This window comes from Megalops cyprinoides, chromosome 11 (genome assembly GCF_013368585.1).
Source record: "Megalops cyprinoides isolate fMegCyp1 chromosome 11, fMegCyp1.pri, whole genome shotgun sequence".
Taxonomy (NCBI): domain Eukaryota; kingdom Metazoa; phylum Chordata; class Actinopteri; order Elopiformes; family Megalopidae; genus Megalops; species Megalops cyprinoides.
In genome coordinates this window covers 17,750,987-17,765,090 of record NC_050593.1, presented here as the reverse complement: position 1 = coordinate 17,765,090, position 14,104 = coordinate 17,750,987, and the positions used below count along the sequence as shown (strand labels likewise).

General features: G+C 50.4%; 1 protein-coding gene across 1 annotated transcript in view; it reads left to right on the top strand.

Annotated features, from left to right (window-relative positions):
* Positions 1-14,104, top strand: part of xpo4 (exportin 4) — a 30,996-nt gene that overhangs the window by 13,920 nt on the left and 2,972 nt on the right. Inside the window, 11 exon segments of the mRNA XM_036540360.1 lie at positions 1,855-1,967; positions 5,618-5,775; positions 7,232-7,406; positions 7,821-7,997; positions 8,602-8,744; positions 9,315-9,460; positions 9,658-9,835; positions 11,578-11,737; positions 11,820-11,989; positions 12,802-12,976; positions 13,291-13,584. Of these exon segments, the coding sequence (XP_036396253.1) occupies positions 1,855-1,967; positions 5,618-5,775; positions 7,232-7,406; positions 7,821-7,997; positions 8,602-8,744; positions 9,315-9,460; positions 9,658-9,835; positions 11,578-11,737; positions 11,820-11,989; positions 12,802-12,976; positions 13,291-13,584 (1,889 nt within the window).

Sequence of the window (14,104 nt, the reverse complement as noted above, 5' to 3'; positions counted from 1 at the left end):
ATAGCTCATACCCTTTACTAGCATACAGCTTTTGTTCTAGAGTGCGTCTCACCCATGTAGTAAATAGATAGATACTAATAACAGGTTGTTTAGCACATACTCCTGTGGAACAGCTGGTGCGCAATGTGCTGGAATATGATGTGAGAGGCTGTTAATGAAGGTACTCAGTGAACCAGCCTGGTTGTGACCCAGACGCAGGCTCAGTGGAGCAGGGCCTCTCTGGGGGTGAGGGGGTGAGGTGGAGAGGGGGGAGCAGGGGGTCATCCAGAGTTCCTGTTGGCTCAGGCCTCTCCGCTCTCCGCGTTGGGGATCAGTTTCATTTTAAAGGCTGTAAAAGCCAAGGCTGCTGGGGTGGACACTCCATCTCTCTGTCTGTCCACACTGCGCTTGTTAAAAAAAAAAAAAAAAACTTTGGCACCTGTCTCCCGGGGCCAGGGGTGAGTGCCGTCTGCAGGAATGCACAGGCCATGCCGGTGAGGCCTTTCATCTGGTATTCCTGTGGGACGGGCACCGCCAGCGCCCCCTGTGGCCATGCACCGCACCTGTGAGAGGAGTCCGCCCCCTATCCTCTGCAGAGAGGACAAGGGGCTTCCTAAATACACCTAGGCTTTGTGCAGAGAGGAAGAGGAACACCCTAAATACACCTGTGGTTTTGTCGCTGAAGTCACATGTGAAAAGATGTTTTTTACATCTTCAGAAAGCAGAGTACATTCTGCATTTAAGGAGGTAAAAACAAATTTGCTCTTTTGTTTGAACTGGGCAAGAGCTTTCTTAAAAGCCTGCTTCTCTCATTGATCAGGGTGTTGCTGTGCTCTTTTGGCTCACTTCTGACTGCTTTGCTAATAGGATTTTTGTGAGAGTCTGTTTTGAAGTGCATGCGTTGGCTTGAGTAGATGAAATGGGAAATTAAGGGAAAAAGGGACTAAAGTTTCCAAAAGGAAAGGTTGCTTAATACCCACAGGGAACATTTCATGGAAGTGGTGGATTAATATTTTGTACAGCTTGTAATATCCCTATAGGTTACAAGCAAATGCATGCTGCAATAGACATCCTGAATGTTGGAAAAGCTGTTCTAAAACGATCTTGCCAATTGGGTGAAATGTTTGACAGAAGAGACAAGCTTTTGGCAGAGAAAGCCCATTGTGCAAACTGATGGATCTGAAACTTCACTAAGAGGTTTAATTAGGCCAAACGTCTTGACATTTCATCACTGAAGGTATTTGAGTCTATTCCTGTGTTTGGAAACAGTGTTTCCAAAAGCTTCATTTTACAATGACGGCGGTGCCAAGACCTCAGTGCGGCCTGCCTTCCAAATCTAGCAGTAGTAGTTTTGAGGTGCGCTGTGGTCTTTTGTCCGGCAAAGACGTGTCGAGTGCGGAAACGCATGCTGCCAAGGCGAGCAGCATGACTGTTCCCAAGACAAAATAAGGCTGTAATTGTAGGTAAAGGCAGTTTAACCTTGTAGACCTTCTCACATCGGTGGAGAGAATACTGTGTCAGTAGGGGGAGAGTTAGCTGATGTCACAGTAGGAGGAAAAGTGTGGAAGTTTCTGGAATTCATTTTCCTATTTTATATGTCCTTTCTGACTAAAACTGCTGATGGAGTAACCATAAGGTTATAACCATAGGGGATACATACCCGGTATCTTGAGGTAAGGGGAAGAAGAGGGTGAGAGGGAGGCCCTGAAGAGAGTGGAGGGTGAGAGGGAGGGGTGACAGACAGATAGGGAGGAGTGTAAAGGGGGTGTGTCAGAGGGAGGAGTAGCGTAAGAGAGCGAGCGAGAGGAATCGCCCCTTGTTTCCTCGCTGAACCCCCGCTGGAGCTGGAGCCGTTGACCTTGACCAGCCGATCACTGGGCCGGCACTACATCGCCATGTTCGAGTCCACCCACAACGTGACGCTCAAGCCCACGGAGTCCTGGAGGGAGGCGCTGCTGGACACCCGGGTCATGGACCTCTTCTTTACGGTAAGTGTGTACCGCCGCCGTAGAGCTCAGCCCTGCCCACGCTGCTCCTCTCCTGCTCTGGTCAGTGCAGTGATCTGCGTGTGATGCTGGGCGTGCCTCCTGGGATGGCCTCACCTGTGACTGCAGAACACTGTTCGACTCAACAAGGTGCTGGAAGGTAACAGGGGTGTGGAGGAGTGGCTGGGTCTGTGGATTGTGGACATGAAAATCAACGCTCTGAAAATGGGTGTAGGGCGGTTGCGTTTTACCCCAGAGATGGGTACTCAAATGATCTCAAATGTTCCTGTAAATGCACTGTAGAACTTGTAAAATGTGAAATGTAAAGCGGTGTAAGTAGTCCTAGGTGAACGTGGTAGACATATTGAGGCTTTTCATTCTTTCTGCTGTATGTTTCCCTGTACCTTATAGAGGAGAGGCAGATTCACTGAAATTGCTTTAAGCACTTCGCATGATTGAAAAATAACATAGCCATGGCTAATCATGCAGTTGGATCTGTCACTAAAAATATTGGTAAAAGTTCTCTCTGAGTTTTACAGATTCAGTGGCAACATTTTTAATGATGTGGGTCCAGATAGCCCATGAAAATCGTGCTGATTGGGAATGTGTTTTGAAGAGTCGTGGAAGCTGGAGGAACTGATATGGTTTTAAAAGAGTTGCGTAGCTGGAGGAGTGGAAATAGAATCTGTGCTCTCTGGTGAGCTGCTGAAGCGTGGAACAAATCAGTCAGCTTCCCCTCGGCAACATTCGGAAGACTGGCGCCAGGATGCGAAGGGCTCCCGCTGCCAGATACGGTCCTGCTCTCCTCTCATATCTAAGCACTGTCTGTGATCTGGCATTGTCAGCCAGGCTCTTCGTTTGAACTGTGTAGCATGGGTTAAATGTCCTCCAGCTCTTCCTTTAGTAAGCACACATATAGGTGGGGTCTGGTGGGATGCAGCATGATGGGACTATGCTGGTCAGCACCAGGGGTGTACCTGCACTACTCTGCCTGTAGGGGGGCACTTAGCCTCAGAAGCTGTCTCACTGACCGTGATCGCAGGTCTGAGGGCTGGGAGGCGGACTTTGTAGTTTATGCTGTGTGTGTGTTTGGAACAGAGGCAGGGTTAGTGGGCTGTGCTGTGAGTGTGTGGGGTGGGTGGTGGAATGGATGCAGGCATTATAGGGTGTGTTGTGTGTGTTTGGTGGAATGGTAGCAGGCTTTGTAGTGTGTATGTGGGTGTATGGAATGGCGGCATGGTTAGTAGTGTGTGTGTGTGGTGGAATAGAGGCAGGCTTTGTAGTTTGTTTGTGTGTGTGTGTGGGGGGGGGGGGGGGAGCGGCGGCAGGCTGCGGGGCTGCTGGGTGCTGGTGTTGGTGTTGTTATGCCACATTCTGAGTGGCTCATATTGTGACAGCTGTCTTTGCGCCCGGAGGGGCTCAGCTGTGACTGGCGAGGCCCCAGACACGCCACGCGCCAAGGGGTCAGGGGATTACACCCTGACCCCGGGATTAGGGGACCACATTAAAGCACGCCCGGGCTGGGCCCCGGTCCCCCGGGGACAGGCCCGCTCCGACAGGGCACATGTCACCCGAGAGGGACAGGCTACGCACAGGAGCGTCAGGGTCAAAGCTTTATTCACCCGACTCGAGCTGGAAGAAGTCCCTTCACACAGAGCTGAGGCTCCAACTTCCACATATTCCCCTCAAGCCTTTCAGCTCACAATAAAACAAGTTGCCTAACTAACATCCTCCTCACCAGATGGAATTTTCAGCAAGGCGAGTTTTTGAGGTTTGGTTTTGCATACACACAGGAGTTGATTAAAGACTGTAATTTACTGGGATTTTTCTCCACCCCCCCCCAAATGCAGTCCAGATCCCCTGGCCCCCGTTCACAAACAATAATTGATCTCCTTAATTAGCGTGTTATTCTTTATGCGCGCTCCAGCACACGTGGGCCTGTTTACCCTAAACAGAGCCAGGCGGGGCTTGGGATGGCTTCTGACAGATTGGCTCTGCTGTTGTCGTGACAATGGGTAATTCCACACTGCCTGTCAAGTTACCCGATCTGGATTAAAACGGGGGGGGGGGGGAGAGAGCATGCGAGCGAGAGAGAAAGAGAGAGTGAGGGGGCAGGAGGGGAAGGGAGAGACGCCTTCATAATTAACGGTAAGGCGATCGGATCCTTCCAAAATAATAGCCTCAGACGCTGGCTTTTGTTTCCCCCCCCCGCTATAAATAGCCCCCTCTCTCCGTAGAGGGGCATCCCGGCTCTTTGTCATCCACCCCCACCCCCCCCGCCCCCCCCCCCCCGTCTCTAACTATAGCCCGGCTCAAGGCGACTGGCATGCTCTGCACGGTGAAGACTGCCACTGACTGCTGCATTTAGATCCTGTACAGCTCCCGGTCGTACGGCATTGCGCTCCTCCCCGCCTCTCTCTCTCCCTCTCTCCCCCTCTCTCTCTCTCTCCAGCGCTCTCTCTCCCTCTCTCCTCTCCTGCTCTTTTCCAGAGAATGAATGAATAACACATTGAAGGGAAACACTCGGGACAGCAGTCAAGTGTCTGGGAGAGCCTCCCGCGTGCCCGCACGCTGGTGTCCGGTGCCTCGTCGGCTGGCTTTTTCAGAAGGACCTCTTCTGTCTTTGCGTTTCTATGCGCGTTTCTCTGTGGGGGGAAAAAAAAGAGCCCTTATGATTCGGAAGCGGAGGGCGTAGAAGGGGCGCTGAAGTCGGCTCTCGGGTTTTTTCGCGACGGCGTCAGGTGGAGGCTGCGCTCGGGCTCTGGGGTCAGCGCGCGTTTTTGAGGGGCGGCGGACAGACCGGGAGATGGGAGACCTCCTCTGCTCTCAGTGACGCCGCTCGCCCTCCGCAGAAGCAACAGGCTGACGGTCGAAGGGTGTCGTGTGATGGCAGCCAGCCCCAGCAAGAGAAGCCTCCTGTGTGCCTCCAGCCCGCGGCCGCACTGACGCGAATGCCACCAGGCTGCGTTTGTGAGTCTTGGAGCGTTTCCACTCGTACTGCCGGGAACCGGGTCACAGAAAGGTGAGCGGGTTTAGCAGTGTTTCACAAATCCAGCTCGAGTGTGAGGACGTGCCACCGCGAGTTTGACATTCTTGAAGTGGATGATCTTGGTTTTAAATGTTCTTTTTTTATCTTTTGGACGTTCAGGCTGTTATTGTGGACTTCAGTGGTGGCCCTTTTTTTGTCGTTTTACTGTGGGGGGGGAAGGAAGTTGACGCTTGTCCCAGCAGATGGCGTGTCACGCCCTGGGTGGCTGTGCTGGGTTCTGTGTGCTTCTGTCCTGTTTCTCATTCAGAAGGATGAGGCGCTCCGTGTGCTGGGTTATTATTAATTCAGCCTTGTGTGGAAATGCCATCCGGCCCTGAACAGCTGCGTTACCCTCACAATAGAGAGACCTGGAGGGGAGTGTCCTTCAGCACAGCAGACTCTCTGCTTACAGGCGTGTGGAAGGAGACGAGTGTGTGAGGAGGGCTGGCGGTTCGGAGGAGATGGGTGTGTGGGGTGGTATGGGTGTGTGGAGGATGATTTGTGTTTGCTGGGGAGCCGGTGGGGGGGGGCAGCAGATGTTTGGGGTGGCACTGTGGTGACACTCAGGTGAGTGTACAGGCACGTGGGCGCAGAGCGGTGTCTGACAGCTGTCCTCGTCCCCCAGGTGCACAGGAAGATCCGCGAGGACTCGGACATGGCCCAGGACTCCCTGCAGTGCCTGGCCCAGCTGGCCTCCATGCACGGGCCCATCTTCCCCGACGAGAGCGCGCAGGTGTCCTACCTGGCGCACCTGGTGGAGGGGCTGCTCAACATGATCAATGGGTGAGTTCACTATGAGCAACTGGCGTGGAGCGGTGGTGGCGGCGGGAGGCGAGTGTATTCATTCTAAACTGATAGCGGGGATTAAACCCTGAAAAGAGCAGAAAGGTCGGGTGTGCGTGCGGTTTGCATTGTTGTACGGACAGTAAAGACTTTACTGATAATAATTCAGTCAGATCCCATTCAAATTGAGAACACCGCGTTCACAGCAAGCACCGACCATGTTCACAGAAAACACTGCCCACCTTCACAGCCAGCGACACTGACCGTGTTTACAACCAGTGTTGTACACCAGATGAATTCATATTAAAAACATGTGCAACTGTATATGACCGTGTCATGGGCAGTCCAGTCCTGAACTCTCAGTGTGTCTTCACCAGCCAGCAGCATCCATGGCGTAGGAATACGACCATTGTTACTCTCAATACCTAAAGCTAAAAGAGAGGCAAAAGTGATCCATCTGCATTTACACTCCCACAGGCATCCTGAAGATGGTGTAGATTGGACACAGACAGAATCGTGCGTGCGTGCGTGCGTGTGTTTGTGTGTGTGTATGTGTGTGTGTGCGCGCGCGTGCGTGTGTGTCAGAGAGAGAGAGAGGGAGGGAGAGATAGAGGCAAAGGGTTAAGCAGAGAGAGTGTAAGGGGGGGCCAAGGGCTTTGCTGTGATATATAAATAACTCCTACACTTCAGTTTGGAACTTGTGACTCAGGAGGAGGAATGAATGCTGGGGGGGGGGTGTTGGGAGGGGGCTTGTACTACTCTGTAATCACCTATTCCTGGTGCTTTTTCCAGTTGCATCATCGGAAAGTCATGGCGCAGGTTACCTGAGTCCGCGCCAGCTAATCTACAATAATCGAATTGTTCTGCTAGCAATTTAAGTCCATCTGATACAATTTAGGGGAGTGTTACAGAAGGCAGACCTCTAATGCTCTCGCACTGCGAGTATGACTCGGTTAAGCACTGCTTGAGGAATGGGGATTTCCATGTGTGAGCAATTTGGATCTCTACCTTCGTTGAAAAGGAGAAATTAGTAGGCTGAGCCTGAAGTATTCATTGCCACATTCATCCACAAACCCAGTCCGCATACTCTCGTACCTTGATTAGAATCCAGTGCAAGCTAAAAACCTCTTTCACAGTGTTAACATTACTCTTCTTTGTAGCGGGCAGGCATATGGAATCGCTTATGGGATTTTTGCTCTTATTTCACCCTTCGTTAGAAGTTTGGAGATGTTGTTGGATGGAACCCCAAGTGAGAAATATGATGGTTAGAGCTCTGATTGACATCAGGGGTTTGTGTCCGTGTCAGGGTCCTGATCTCCTTTCCTTTAGTGCACCTGTGAACACCTGTAAGTCAGAATAAAAATACTCCCAAGTCAGCTGTATGGAGGCATATTGTGTAAAAGTGATCAAACGATTGTGGTGATGAGGGTGATTCATTTCTTTTTTTTTCCCCCAGGATTGAGATGGAGGACTCTGAGGCAGTGGGAATCTCCAACATAATCAGCAACATGATCACCATGTTTCCCCGGAGCATCCTCACAGCGCTGCCCAGCGAGCTTTTCTCCTCCTTCATCAACTGCCTCACCATGCTCACCTGCTCCTTCGGCCGCAGCGCCGCCCTGGAGGAAGTGGTGAGGACTGCACGCAGCCGCAGTTTCATCCAGCGTTTTTGAATGGGGGGTTTATAGAAGAAGGAAATTTACTTCCAAGTACATGAATCAGTTTTGCTCTGTTGCTATGTTGTTGTATTGCTGTATTGATATATTCCAAAATATAAAAGCAGGGTGAATCATTTGAGGAGTTTGTCCATGTCCATCCCTCTCAGGACCATATTAGTGTGACATGCAGAGTGATGACAGTCTGCAAATATTACAGTGCGTGCGATGTGAAATCACAGTATTGGGGTGTGATTAGGGAGGGTTGTGCGCATGTGTGGGTATGCGTATCTCAGTGCTGGTGTGTCGGTGTGTAGTACGTAATCGCAGGCTGGGTGTTGTATGCAGTGGCGGTACGTGCTGTAGCGTGACGCGCTCTCTGTCCCGCAGCTGGATAAGGACGACATGGTGTACATGGAGGCGTACGACAAGCTGCTGGAGTCGTGGCTGACCCTGCTGCAGGACGACGAGCACTTCCCCAGGGGCTGCTTCGTCCAGCCCGCCGTGCAGGTCTTCAACTCCTACATCCAGTGCCATCTGGCAGCCCCCGACGGCACGCGCAACCTGGTGAGACTGCCAGTCCGTGGCTCACCCAAGCGCTCAGCCCCTCCATTCCTCAGCCAACTGCCTGCTCGTCCCTCTGTTAATCAACCAATCAGCAGGGCTCTCCCGGGCCAATGAAACAGTGGTGCTGTAACTTTAGACTCATTTGTACCACATCAGTTATTTAACTATTATGAAATAGAAACTTGTGGCAGATACTCATAAAGAAGAGCTCAGTTGTGATATTTGTTTTATTTGACTTTCAGACAGACAGGACAGTTAGATTTACTCTTGTGAAAGCCTTGCGTAAATTGTGCTAAAAATGCAGGATCAGGTCTTCGTTGGTTCTGGAGTGTCCCACAAACCCCACAGGCATGTGCCTGGTCATTTTCTCCACTGGTAACAGCACCAAGCTGAATTTGCTGTTCTGCTTTTTTTGCAACAAAATTGCTATGCAAGCATTCACTAAGAATCATAGAATTAGAATTATGGATTCAGTTTTCAGTGTAGTGTTGCTAATTTAGGTAAATTTGTCTAATTTAGTATTTTAAGATAATTAGCCTCTGGCCTACCCAGTGCTGTTAGCACCTAGTTGGTGATAAGTATCCGTGTCCCCCCTCTCTCCCAGACGGCAAACGGCGTGGCCTCCCACGAAGAGGAGGAGATTAACGAGCTGCAGGAGGACGACCGGGAGCTGTTCTCAGACCAGCTGGCGAGCATCGGCATGCTGGGCCGGATAGCGGCCGACCACTCCATCCCGCTGCTCACCAGGTCAGAGGCGTGCCGGGGAACAGGGGGGTCCCGTTAGCCTGGCCCCAGCAGCACTGTGGGAGAGCTGGGTCTCAGCTGCCTGCGTCCCTTTCAGGCTCTAACATGGAACCGAGTGGCTTCATGTTTTACCACTTGGGTCTTGTGACGGGCAGAATGTACAGTGATGGACCCTTAACATATGCGTGTGTGTGGTAGGCATGAAGCCAGTTATATGTCAGGTCATGAGATTAGATTGATTACTTGAATCATTACTAAACCTTTTTTTTTGTTCTGTTTAATACCCCTTTTTTGTGCTTTACCTCTTTCCCCTGCCTCCCCGCTAAACCACAGCACTGCGATTCTGTGTTACTCTTGCGCACAGCTCAGAGATAGTGTTCACTAAAAATCCCACAGTGCACCACAGGGAAGCAAATGCAAAGTCAATGTTGGGAGCTAAAAAAATATTTGAATATGAAATGAGTTCAAATTAATTTCGCCTGTGGACGCGTATGTTTATAGCATACATGGAGTTGTATGGGGTGAATCTGTGCGTACTTGACCTCTGACCCTGCTCGGGGTTTTGTGTATCAGTTTGTTAGAGGATCGTGTGACGCGGCTACACGGGCAGCTCCAGCGGCACCAGCAGCAGCTTCTGGCCTCTCCGGGCCCTGAATCGGTGGACAGGAAAGTTCTGGATGACCTCTACGAAGACATTCACTGGCTCATTTTAGTTGCAGGTGAGTTTCACACTCGCTAACTGGCTCATTCTTGCTGCACATATCATTAGCACATTTACATTGTGCAGCTGTTAATTCAGGAGGTACAGGCTAATTCCCAGCGGGTGTCATGGTGTGTAACTGGGAGAATTGTTTCAGGAGATGCATGCAATGTGTTGGTTGTGTAACTGTGTGTGCTTTTGGTTGGGGGGATGCAGGCTACCTCTTGGCAGACGACCCTCAGAGCGAGACCCCTCTCATCCCCTCTGAGGTGATGGAGTACTCCATCAACCACTCCACAGAGGTGGACATCAACACCACCCTGCAGATCCTGGGCTCGCCGGGTGAGAAGGCCTCCTCCATCCCAGGGTGCAACAGGACGGACTCCGTCATCAGGTGAAGTGGAGCAGGGCCGATTCAGACTTTATCTGAAATATGTTTTAGAGACAAGGAACCGTCCCAGAGTTCAGGCGTCCACAGGCAAGGGTGAGGGGGGTACATAACCTGTCCATATTAGCACATTTATCTGTCAGGTCAGGCTTGTATTTAAGTGCTTGTAAAGTCAATCTAGTGTTACAGTGAGATACGGTTTCAGTCACGGGTCACAGAGAGAAGTCCCCTAAACGACACTGTCCTGCCATGCTGGGGGGGCGCTGGCGCTTTGGGGTGGGGTGTGGGGGGGGGTATGAACATGCTGCCGCCTCCTAAAGCCCTGTGCCTTCCACACGGTGACCGCGGATTGTCGAGTTCCATTCCATTCACAGTTTATCCTCGCCCGGCTGAACAGGGATTCCTACCAAAAGCTGGCGCCCAGCTGGGGTGGGGCGCGGCGCGGGGGCGGGGCGCGGCGCGGGGGCGAGTCCGCCTCCGCCGGGCACCGTCAGAGGCCCTGCCAGCCCGGGAATTCTCTGGCACTGTCCCAGTCATGCCACCCGAGTCCCAGGCGCCAGCCCAAACCTTTATTACCCCCCGTACGACGTTATTCAATTAGAAGAGTGGCAGGTGGTGCTGAAGCAGGGCATGAGGGATCGGGTTCAGCCACCCAGCCCACATTGTACTGAAAGGTCAATGGGGAATTTTTTTTTTTTTTCCCCCCTTGTTGTTTTGGTTGTTTGCACATAATGGGAAGCATGCAGTGAAGCTTGGTTGGCATTGATACAGTGGTCTGTATTTTTGCATGGCAGGGGGTTAGAGCTGTGGAAGTGGGTGAGCGCTCCAGTATGTCTTGTGCCACATCTCCTCAGCTGCTTCCTTGTGAATAAGTTTCATTATCAGTGTACAGTACCTGTCAAAGGTTTGGACACCTACTCATAGAAGGGTTTTTCTTTATTGTAAATATTTTCCACATCTTAGAATAATGGTAAAGTGGACATCAAAACAATGAAATAACACAAATGGAATTGTGCAGTGACCAAAAGTGTTAAGCAAATCAAAATGATCTTGTATTTTAGATGCTTCAAAGGAGCCGGAAAGTATTTTTTTAAATTATTTTTCTGGGAAAGAAATGTTATGTTTGTCTAACAAACAAATTTAAGGCATTTAAGCATGTCTTGAGATCATGAATGCATGTTTCCCATTGTCTTAATCAGATGTGTCCAAACTTTTGACAGGTAACTTTTGACATCTTTGCCGTGTAAAGTTGCCGTGTCCAAGAGGAATATGACGTTTTACAAAATCAGAATGAGGGTGTTTAGTGGTGGCAGAGTTATTTGTTCCTTCATAATGAAGGAGTAATGAAAACCATGATTGGTGTTGTTTCAGAGTGGAAGGTTTTGCATTTTAATTTCAGTGTCTGTATTTGAATAGTCATCTGTTTATTCACCATATGTGTTGGGAAAAGCAGGAGCTTCGGTTACCCAGTTCCTTTATCGTCAGTTCCTGGCGACAGCACCACACAAGCCATATGACTGGGGATTCGGGGTAAAATAGTGATTATCGTGCTGCATTTTAAACGCGGCTGTATTTTTATATGGGGTATACATACCTGTATACATACCTGGCGCTATAAGGTGCCTTAATTATGTCAGAGCCTTTGCGGATTGTGGAATGGTACTCACGGGGTCTGTGTCTGACTTGATGAGGACTCTCCCTCTGGGCTTCTCAAAGCCGCCTCTGACTCTGCGCTCTCCCACCCACAGGTTACTGTCTGCAGTCTTGCGGACGTCAGAGGTGGAGTCACGAGCGACAAGAGCCAGTCTGACAGAGCTGCTGAGCCCGCAGATGGGCAAAGACATCGTCTGGTTTCTGAAGCGCTGGGCCAAGACCTACCTGCTGGTGGACGAGAAGCTCTACAGCCAGGTGTGTGCCGCTTTGTAGTGTCTCTATCTTGTAGTCTTTGAGTGTATAAAAGGAACTGACCCCCGTCCCCTTCTCCCTTCAGATCAGCATGCCCCTCAGCATGGCGTTTGGGGCAGACACAGAAGGCGCCCAGTGGATTGTGGGATACCTGCTGGAGAAGGTCATCAACAATCTGTCTGTGTGGAGCTCGGAGCCGGAGCTGGCCAACGACACGGTGGAGCTGCTTGTAACGCTAGTGGAGAGGAGGGAGAGGTGAGGGGGCATGGCTGGGGATGGCTGTATCTGACTGTAGCTCCCCCTGCTGGTGGAGAGGTGGGAGTGGTGAGGTGGGTGGGACAGAGATGTCTGTAGCAGTGGTATGCAGTGTTGGAGAGACAAATTCAGTAATTGGGGGCAGAAAGTTTCAGCATTGTGCAGTTTCAAGGAATACAGAGAAACCAGGCCTCTACAGTGTAGAGTGTATCCCAGAATGAATCTGCGAAGAGCAATATATGAACTTTTTATCCTTTTAAGTGTATTAATAGCATTAAAATCTATAGTGCAATTTCTAGGCATGAGACAAAATTTCATAGTATAAAAGTTTATAAAATCAAAAAAATGATGAAATGTTTTGTGGCCCTGAGAACAAATCAAATTACCATGTTACTTTAATGAAAACTTGATAGAATGTACTATACATTATTTCTAGAAAAAAAAAAAAAATCATGTCAGTAGAACTTTACTTGCTTTACTTGTTCTGTCTGCTACTCGGCTTGAGTGCTGTTTGCATTTTTGTAGCCGCACCGTGTACCACCACCGTCAGTTAAGACAGCCAGCAGAATGCCAGGCAGGGGCAATGGGATGTCTTTTTTTGATGATTTTGTATTGTGAACTCTGTTTCATGAAACGCATCGTATTGTGAGGGGATTGTAACCTCGCACGCCTGGCCATGAAGCGTGTTGCATAGCCTGTTTGGTATTGTGCAGCCGATATGCAGTGATAAAGCGTTGAATTACGTAGGTTAGTAGCATTCATTCCCGCCCTCTGACTCTGCTGTCCTGTCTGCACATGCGTCCGTCCCTCAGGGCCAACATCGTGGTTCAGTGCGAGAGCTGGTGGAACCTGGCCAAGCAGTTCGCCAGCCGTAGCCCGCCGCTCAACCTCCTGTCCAGCTCCGTCCAGAGGACCCTGATGAAGGCCCTGGTCCTGGGCGGCTTCGCCAACATGGACTCGGACACCAAGCAGCAGTACTGGACAGAGGTAAAGACGAGAGGGAGAGGGGATTCGCGTCTCGTAGGCTGGGGGGATACGCCGTTTCCACAGAATATTATTATACGGATATAATCAGTTTCAACGAGGCCATACTTTGTTCAGCAAGCCATCGTGATTGAATTCCAGGTGCGCATTGTTGATTGAAATTAATGTTTAAAATAAGCTGCACTCGAGCAATTCGGCTCCTCAGAGCCGCAGGGGTAATCAAACGTGGTTTTCGAGCCTGTTTGATGACCCCTTCCCTGACCTGTGTGCTGGCCCCCGCTGACTCTGCACCCCCCCCTGCTCACCGCCCCCTGCAGGTGCTGCAGCCCCTCCAGCAGCGCTTCCTCAACGTCATCAACCAGGAGAACTTCAGCCAGATCTGCCAGCAGGAGGAGGTGAAGCGGGAGATCATCGCCACGCTGGAGGCGCTGTGCGGCATCGCCGAGGCCACGCAGATCGACAACGTGGCCGTGCTCTTCAACTTCCTCATGGACTTCCTGTCCAACTGCATCGGCCTGATGGAGGTGTACCGCAACACGCCGGAGACGGTCAACCTCATCATCGAGGTCTTCGTGGAGGTGGCGCACAAGCAGATCTGCTACCTGGGAGAGGTGAGGAACACAGCAACGGCAGACTCGTTACATGACATTACATTACATTCATCTAGCAGACGCTCTTATCCTGAGTGACTTCCAGCACAATAGAACATAAGTGTAGCATTCAAGTTGAACGAGCAACAGTGTCAGACCAGCTTAACAACACTCCTAGACCAGTGAGTGTGAGCATAACACCATTCAAGCCCTACCACAACTTGTGCAATCTTATACTCTGTTGTACATGTCAGTGATGGAGAATGTCATGTCAGTGTTTGACACGTTAATTCATGAATTTATCAGGGATTCAGGTAAAGTACAATGAGGGTACAGTGTGGGATGTGAACCTAAGACTGGGCTTTAATGCATTACTGAATAGGAAGTGCATGTGCTGTTCTATAGCATAGGTCTATAGCTAGTTAGATGCTACTGTGGCATTGGGCTCGGTTGTCTTAATTGAGCGCTTATCCTGGTTTTTATGGCACTCTGTGTTGAAATATTAATTTAAAAGTCTTACTGAATTCTCAGTGTTGCCAAA